The 9,425-nt window shown below is 39.4% G+C and overlaps 1 protein-coding gene across 1 annotated transcript in view; it reads right to left on the reverse strand.

Annotated features, from left to right (window-relative positions):
* The window catches only part of LOC134882954 (protein FAM107B-like), a 14,227-nt gene extending 6,870 nt beyond the window's left edge, over positions 1–7,357 (reverse strand). Inside the window, exon 1 of the mRNA XM_063910992.1 lies at positions 7,281–7,357. Coding sequence (XP_063767062.1) covers positions 7,281–7,326 — 46 coding nt within the window. The 5' untranslated portion in view covers positions 7,327–7,357. The remainder of the gene's footprint in view (positions 1–7,280) is intronic.
* Between the last annotated feature and the right edge of the window lie 2,068 nt (positions 7,358–9,425).

Raw genomic sequence — 9,425 nt, forward strand, 5'->3', positions numbered from 1 at the left:
ACAGACTTAATGTTTGTAGAGGAACCACCGAGAGATAACTGTTCAAACTCAGCAGGTTAAAGTCTGGCTCCTCTCAAACAACCTGAGGGTCAGATACATGTTGCAAGAGACTCTGAACCGAATAGACACCCATCAGCTCAGAATACCTGCCCTGCTTCAACCAGTAGGACTAAAAACCCAGAAAAATAAACCAGTTAACCAGGACCAAAACACCAGAGAATAACCAGTTAACCAGGACTAAAACACCAGAGAATAACCAGTAAAACCAGGACTAAAACACCAGAGAATAACCAGTTAACCAGGACTAAAACACCAGAGAATAACCAGTAAAACCAGGACTAAAACACCAGAGAATAACCAGTAAAGCCAGGACTAAAACACCAGAGAATAACCAGTAAAACCAGGACTAAAACACCAGAGAATAACCAGTAAAACCAGGACTATAACACCAGAGAATAACCAGTAAAACCAGGACTATAACACCAGAGAATAACCAGTAAAACCAGGACTAAAACACCAGAGAATAACCAGTAAAACCAGGACTATAACACCAGAGAATAACCAGTAAAACCAGGACTATAACACCAGAGAATAACCAGTAAAACCAGGACTAAAACACCAGAGAATAACCAGTAAAACCAGGACTAAAACACCAGAGAATAACCAGTAAAACCAGGACTAAAACACCAGAGAATAACCAGTAAAACCAGGACTATAACACCAGAGAATAACCAGTAAAACCAGGACTATAACACCAGAGAATAACCAGTAAAACCAGGACTAAAACACCAGAGAATAACCAGTAAAACCAGGACTAAAACACCAGAGAATAACCAGTAAAACCAGGACTATAACACCAGAGAATAACCAGTAAAACCAGGACTAAAACACCAGAGAATAACCAGTAAAACCAGGACTAAAACACCAGAGAATAACCAGTAAAACCAGGACTAAAACACCAGAGAATAACCAGTAAAACCAGGACTAAAACACCAGAGAATAACCAGTAAAACCAGGACTAAAACACCAGAGAATAACCAGTAAAACCAGGACTAAAACACCAGAGAATAACCAGTAAAACCAGGACTAAAACACCAGAGAATAACCAGTAAAACCAGGACTAAAACACCAGAGAATAACCAGTAAAACCAGGACTAAAACACCAGAGAATAACCAGTAAAACCAGGACTAAAACACCAGAGAATAACCAGTAAAACCAGGACTAAAACACCAGAGAATAACCAGTAAAACCAGGACTAAAACACCAGAGAATAACCAGTAAAACCAGGACTAAAACACCAGAGAATAACCAGTAAAACCAGGACTAAAACACCAGAGAATAACCAGTAAAACCAGGACTATAACACCAGAGAATAACCAGTAAAACCAGGACTATAACACCAGAGAATAACCAGTAAAACCAGGACTATAACACCAGAGAATAACCAGTAAAACCAGGACTATAACACCAGAGAATAACCAGTAAAACCAGGACTAAAACACCAGAGAATAACCAGTAAAACCAGGACTAAAACACCAGAGAATAACCAGTAAAACCAGGACTATAACACCAGAGAATAACCAGTAAAACCAGGACTAAAACACCAGAGAATAACCAGTAAAACCAGGACTAAAACACCAGAGAATAACCAGTAAAACCAGGACTATAACACCAGAGAATAACCAGTAAAACCAGGACTATAACACCAGAGAATAACCAGTAAAACCAGGACTATAACACCAGAGAATAACCAGTAAAACCAGGACTATAACACCAGAGAATAACCAGTAAAACCAGGACTATAACACCAGAGAATAACCAGTAAAACCAGGACTATAACACCAGAGAATAACCAGTAAAACCAGGACTAAAACACCAGAGAATAACCAGTAAAACCAGGACTAAAACACCAGAGAATAACCAGTAAAACCAGGACTAAAACACCAGAGAATAACCAGTAAAACCAGGACTAAAACACCAGAGAATAACCAGTAAAACCAGGACTAAAACACCAGAGAATAACCAGTAAAACCAGGACTAAAACACCAGAGAATAACCAGTAAAACCAGGACTAAAACACCAGAGAATAACCAGTAAAACCAGGACTAAAACACCAGAGAATAACCAGTAAAACCAGGACTAAAACACCAGAGAATAACCAGTAAAACCAGGACTAAAACACCAGAGAATAACCAGTAAAACCAGGACTAAAACACCAGAGAATAACCAGTAAAACCAGGACTATAACACCAGAGAATAACCAGTAAAACCAGGACTAAAACACCAGAGAATAACCAGTAAAACCAGGACTAAAACACCAGAGAATAACCAGTAAAACCAGGACTAAAACACCAGAGAATAACCAGTAAAACCAGGACTAAAACACCAGAGAATAACCAGTAAAACCAGGACTAAAACACCAGAGAATAACCAGTAAAACCAGGACTAAAACACCAGAGAATAACCAGTAAAACCAGGACTAAAACACCAGAGAATAACCAGTAAAACCAGGACTAAAACACCAGAGAATAACCAGTAAAACCAGGACTAAAACACCAGAGAATAACCAGTAAAACCAGGACTAAAACACCAGAGAATAACCAGTAAAACCAGGACTAAAACACCAGAGAATAACCAGTAAAACCAGGACTATAACACCAGAGAATAACCAGTAAAACCAGGACTAAAACACCAGAGAATAACCAGTAAAACCAGGACTAAAACACCAGAGAATAACCAGTAAAACCAGGACTAAAACACCAGAGAATAACCAGTAAAACCAGGACTAAAACACCAGAGAATAACCAGTAAAACCAGGACTAAAACACCAGAGAATAACCAGTAAAACCAGGACTAAAACACCAGAGAATAACCAGTAAAACCAGGACTAAAACACCAGAGAATAACCAGTAAAACCAGGACTAAAACACCAGAGAATAACCAGTAAAACCAGGACTAAAACACCAGAGAATAACCAGTAAAACCAGGACTAAAACACCAGAGAATAACCAGTAAAACCAGGACTAAAACACCAGAGAATAACCAGTAAAACCAGGACTAAAACACCAGAGAATAACCAGTAAAACCAGGACTATAACACCAGAGAATAACCAGTAAAACCAGGACTAAAACACCAGAGAATAACCAGTAAAACCAGGACTAAAACACCAGAGAATAACCAGTAAAACCAGGACTATAACACCAGAGAATAACCAGTAAAACCAGGACTAAAACACCAGAGAATAACCAGTAAAACCAGGACTAAAACACCAGAGAATAACCAGTAAAACCAGGACTAAAACACCAGAGAATAACCAGTAAAACCAGGACTATAACACCAGAGAATAACCAGTAAAACCAGGACTAAAACACCAGAGAATAACCAGTAAAACCAGGACTAAAACACCAGAGAATAACCAGTAAAACCAGGACTAAAACACCAGAGAATAACCAGTAAAACCAGGACTAAAACACCAGAGAATAACCAGTAAAACCAGGACTAAAACACCAGAGAATAACCAGTAAAACCAGGACTAAAACACCAGAGAATAACCAGTAAAACCAGGACTAAAACACCAGAGAATAACCAGTAAAACCAGGACTATAACACCAGAGAATAACCAGTAAAACCAGGACTAAAACACCAGAGAATAACCAGTAAAACCAGGACTAAAACACCAGAGAATAACCAGTAAAACCAGGACTAAAACACCAGAGAATAACCAGTAAAACCAGGACTAAAACACCAGAGAATAACCAGTAAAACCAGGACTAAAACACCAGAGAATAACCAGTAAAACCAGGACTAAAACACCAGAGAATAACCAGTAAAACCAGGACTAAAACACCAGAGAATAACCAGTAAAACCAGGACTATAACACCAGAGAATAAACCAGTAAAACCAGGACTAAAACACCAGAGAATAACCAGTAAAACCAGGACTAAAACACCAGAGAATAACCAGTAAAACCAGGACTAAAACACCAGAGAATAACCAGTAAAACCAGGACTAAAACACCAGAGAATAACCAGTAAAACCAGGACTAAAACACCAGAGAATAACCAGTAAAACCAGGACTAAAACACCAGAGAATAACCAGTAAAACCAGGACTAAAACACCAGAGAATAACCAGTAAAACCAGGACTAAACACCAGAGAATAACCAGTAAAACCAGGACTAAAACACCAGAGAATAACCAGTAAAACCAGGACTATAACACCAGAGAATAACCAGTAAAACTCACATCTTCACCATTACATTCATATCCTACGCTCCCCAGCAGCTCTACCGACACATAACCAGACCTTCATAGATTCATCAGAGTGAAGAAAACATGCAGACCCTCAAACAGTCCAATGAGAAGGAGCCGCTCCACGTCGCAGGTCCCGCTTACATCGTCAGTTGTTGAAGCAACTCAACCGTGTTTTAAAAGCCCTTTTAATAGGTCATGAAAGCACCACAGCCTTCCCTTACCCACGATTCTGTTTGACTGGTCATTATGTCTACTAACATTGGAATAAGAGAAAAAGACTAAAAGTCCCCAAAATACCGAGTATTGATGCAAACATAATCAAATACCGCGTCAGGTTTGAACGAATACAAAGTGTTATTAAGTCATTTGTCTTAATATAACTTATCATTTTATAGATAACAGTAGAAACCAATTTGACTTTGGTTAATCTCCCTCTTTTCTGAAGAATGAATTTCTTTCTTAAATCCTTTGTTTACTACTACGTATAACATTCAACATCTAAATAAGTAGTTATAAAGGTTGGGCAAAATCCGGACAAAACAGAGCAATAACCATCTTTCTGACTAAAACACCAGAGAATAACCAGTAAAACCAGGACTAAAACACCAGAGAATAACCAGTAAAACCAGGACTATAACACCAGAGAATAACCAGTAAAACCAGGACTAAAACACCAGAGATACCAGTAAAACCAGGACTAAAACACCAGAGAATAACCAGTAAAACCAGGACTAAAACACCAGAGAATAACCAGTAAACCAGGACTAAAACACCAGAGAATAACCAGTAAAACCAGGACTAAAACACCAGAGAATAACCAGTAAAACCAGGACTAAAACACCAGAGAATAACCAGTAAAACCAGGACTAAAACACCAGAGAATAACCAGTAAAACCAGGACTATAACACCAGAGAATAACCAGTAAAACCAGGACTAAAAACACCAGAGAATAACCAGTAAAACCAGGACTATAACACCAGAGAATAACCAGTAAAACCAGGACTAAAACACCAGAGAATAACCAGTAAAACCAGGACTAAAACACCAGAGAATAACCAGTAAAACCAGGACTATAACACCAGAGAATAACCAGTAAAACCAGGACTAAAACACCAGAGAATAACCAGTAAAACCAGGACTAAAACACCAGAGAATAACCAGTAAAACCAGGACTAAAACACCAGAGAATAACCAGTAAAACCAGGACTAAAACACCAGAGAATAACCAGTAAAACCAGGACTATAACACCAGAGAATAACCAGTAAAACCAGGACTAAAACACCAGAGAATAACCAGTAAAACCAGGACTATAACACCAGAGAATAACCAGTAAAACCAGGACTATAACACCAGAGAATAACCAGTAAAACCAGGACTATAACACCAGAGAATAACCAGTAAAACCAGGACTAAAACACCAGAGAATAACCAGTAAAACCAGGACTAAAACACCAGAGAATAACCAGTAAAACCAGGACTAAAACACCAGAGAATAACCAGTAAAACCAGGACTAAAACACCAGAGAATAACCAGTAAAACCAGGACTAAAACACCAGAGAATAACCAGTAAAACCAGGACTAAAACACCAGAGAATAACCAGTAAAACCAGGACTAAAACACCAGAGAATAACCAGTAAAACCAGGACTATAACACCAGAGAATAACCAGTAAAACCAGGACTAAAACACCAGAGAATAACCAGTAAAACCAGGACTATAACACCAGAGAATAACCAGTAAAACCAGGACTATAACACCAGAGAATAACCAGTAAAACCAGGACTATAACACCAGAGAATAACCAGTAAAACCAGGACTAAAACACCAGAGAATAACCAGTAAAACCAGGACTATAACACCAGAGAATAACCAGTAAAACCAGGACTAAAACACCAGAGAATAACCAGTAAAACCAGGACTAAAACACCAGAGAATAACCAGTAAAACCAGGACTAAAACACCAGAGAATAACCAGTAAAACCAGGACTAAAACACCAGAGAATAACCAGTAAAACCAGGACTATAACACCAGAGAATAACCAGTAAAACCAGGACTAAAACACCAGAGAATAACCAGTAAAACCAGGACTATAACACCAGAGAATAACCAGTAAAACCAGGACTAAAACACCAGAGAATAACCAGTAAAACCAGGACTAAAACACCAGAGAATAACCAGTAAAACCAGGACTCACCGCTGGTCTTTTTTCCTCCAGATTGCTTTAATTCTTCTTCTGATTGCGTAACAATCTGAGTGCGGGACGTTGGTCCTCCCACTCATCAGGTTCTCTGCCAACATCTTCCACATCTTCATCTTCATCTTCATCATCCTACGCTCCCCAGGCTGCTCTCCGACACATGACTCAACGCTTCAATGATTCATCAGATGTGAGAAAACATGCAGACCCTCAAACAGTTCCAATGAGAGGAGCCGGCTCCACGGTCGGAGGTCCCGGGCGTTCTCGGTCAGTGTGTGTTTGAAGCAGGACTCGAACCGTGGTTTTAAAGCTCTTCTTTTAATAGTGTCAGTGAAAGCACCACAGCCTTCCCTTCCACGGATTCTGTTTGACTGGTTCATTATTGTCTTCGTTAATATTGAATTAGGAGAAAAAATAAAAAGTCCTCATCAAATATCTCGAGTTATTTGATGCAAACGATAATCAAATACCGCTGTCAGGTTTGAACGAATACAAAGTGTTGATTGAAGTCATTTGTTCCTTAATATATGAGCATATCATTTTATAGATAACAGTGAAACTATATTTGAACATTTGGTTTATCTCCTCTCTTTATCTGTTGAAGAATGATAGTTTCTTTCTTAAATCCTTTCTTTACTTCTTATCTGTCTATTCAAACATTTTTCAACATCTATTTTAAGTAGTTTTATAAAGTGTTTGGGCAGAAATCCCGCACAAACAGAGCAAAACCATCTTTTCTGTACACCAAGTAAACAACATGAATATATCTGTATTTAAAATGTCCACCAGAGAGTAAATGACTCCTGGTCTCCTCCTCTCTTACCGGACTTCACCATCCCCTCCCCGGAGCTCTGCAGACCCCCCTCCATCTGATCCAGACCATAGACTGTATGTATAAAGATCCAGACCGCCACAGCCTGAATCCTTCCTCCTCTCTGTAGGAGCTCCTCCTCCTCCTCCTCCTCCTCCTCCTCCTCCTCCTCCTCCTCCTCCTCCTTTTTGTGTCTCTAACCTGCTCTCAGCCTTTCCCACGCTGTTTGAAATAAAAACCTGATTGCTTCAGCTGATACATTCTTCCTTTGGCAACTACATTTCCCACAATGCACCAGCAGTTTCTCCTGCTGATGATCAGGTGTATATCAGTATGTAGTGTCTCTACTTTAAAGAGTCCTCTCCTGCTGATGTTCAGGTGTATATCAGTGTGTAGAGTCTCTACTTTAAAGAGTCCTCTCCTGCTGATGTTCAGGTGTATATCAGTATGTAGAGTCTCTACTTTAAAGAGTCCTCTCCTGCTGATGTTCAGGTGTATATCAGTATGTAGAGTCTCTACTTTAAAGAGTCCTCTCCTGTTGATGTTCAGGTGTATATCAGTATGTAGCGTCTCTACTTTAAAGAGTCCTCTCCTGCTGATGTTCAGGTGTATATCAGTATGTAGAGTCTCTACTTTAAAGAGTCCTCTCCTGCTGATGTTCAGGTGTATATCAGTATGTAAAGTCTGTACTTTAAAGAGTCCTCTCCTGCTGATGTTCAGGTGTATATCAGTATGTAGAGTCTCTACTTTAAAGAGTCCTCTCCTGCTGATGTTCAGGTGTATATCAGTATGTAGCGTCTCTACTTTAAAGAGTCCTCTCCTGCTGATGTTCAGGTGTATATCAGTATGTAGAGTCTCTACTTTAAAGAGTCCTCTCCTGCTGATGTTCAGGTGTATATCAGTATGTAGAGTCTCTACTTTAAAGAGTCCTCTCCTGCTGATGTTCAGGTGTATATCAGTATGTAGAGTCTCTACTTTAAAGAGTCCTCTCCTGCTGATGTTCAGGAGTATATCAGTATGTAGTGTCTCTACTTTAAAGAGTCCTCTCCTGCTGATGTTCAGGTGTATATCAGTATGTAGTGTCTCTACTTTAAAGAGTCCTCTCCTGCTGATGTTCAGGTGTATATCAGTATGTAGTGTCTCTACTTTAAAGAGTCCTCTCCTGTTGATGTTCAGGTGTATATCAGTATGTAGTGTCTCTACTTTAAAGAGTCCTCTCCTGCTGATGTTCAGGTGTATATCAGTATGTAGTGTCTCTACTTTAAAGAGTCCTCTCCTGCTGATGTTCAGGTGTATATCAGTATGTAGTGTCTCTACTTTAAAGAGTCCTCTCCTGCTGATGTTCAGGTGTATATCAGTATGTAGCGTCTCTACTTTAAAGAGTCCTCTCCTGCTGATGTTCAGGTGTATATCAGTATGTAGTGTCTTTACTTTAAAGAGTCCTCTCCTGCTGATGTTCAGGTGTATATCAGTATGTAGAGTCTCTACTTTAAAGAGTCATCTCCTGCTGATGTTCAGGTGTATATCAGTATGTAGTGTCTCTACTTTAAAGAGTCCTCTCCTGCTGATGTTCAGGTGTATATCAGTATGTAGCGTCTCTACTTTAAAGAGTCCTCTCCTGCTGATGTTCAGGTGTATATCAGTATGTAGCGTCTCTACTTTAAAGAGTCCTCTCCTGCTGATGTTCAGGTGTATATCAGTATGTAGCGTCTCTACTTTAAAGAGTCCTCTCCTGCTGATGTTCAGGTGTATATCAGTATGTAGCGTCTCTACTTTAAAGAGTCCTCTCCTGCTGATGTTCAGGTGTATATCAGTATGTAGAGTCTCTACTTTAAAGAGTCCTCTCCTGCTGATGTTCAGGTGTATATCAGTATGTAGTGTCTCTACTTTAAAGAGTCCTCTCCTGCTGATGTTCAGGAGTATATCAGTATGTAGTGTCTCTACTTTAAAGAGTCCTCTCCTGCTGATGTTCAGGTGTATATCAGTATGTAGTGTCTCTACTTTAAAGAGTCCTCTCCTGCTGATGTTCAGGTGTATATCAGTATGTAGTGTCTTTACTTTAAAGAGTCCTCTCCTGCTGATGTTCAGGTGTATATCAGTATGTAGAGTCTCTACTTTAAAGAGTCCTCTCCTGCTGATGTTCAGGTGTATATCAGT

Source organism: Eleginops maclovinus, chromosome 20, assembly GCF_036324505.1.
Source record: "Eleginops maclovinus isolate JMC-PN-2008 ecotype Puerto Natales chromosome 20, JC_Emac_rtc_rv5, whole genome shotgun sequence".
Taxonomy (NCBI): Eukaryota; Metazoa; Chordata; class Actinopteri; order Perciformes; family Eleginopidae; genus Eleginops; species Eleginops maclovinus.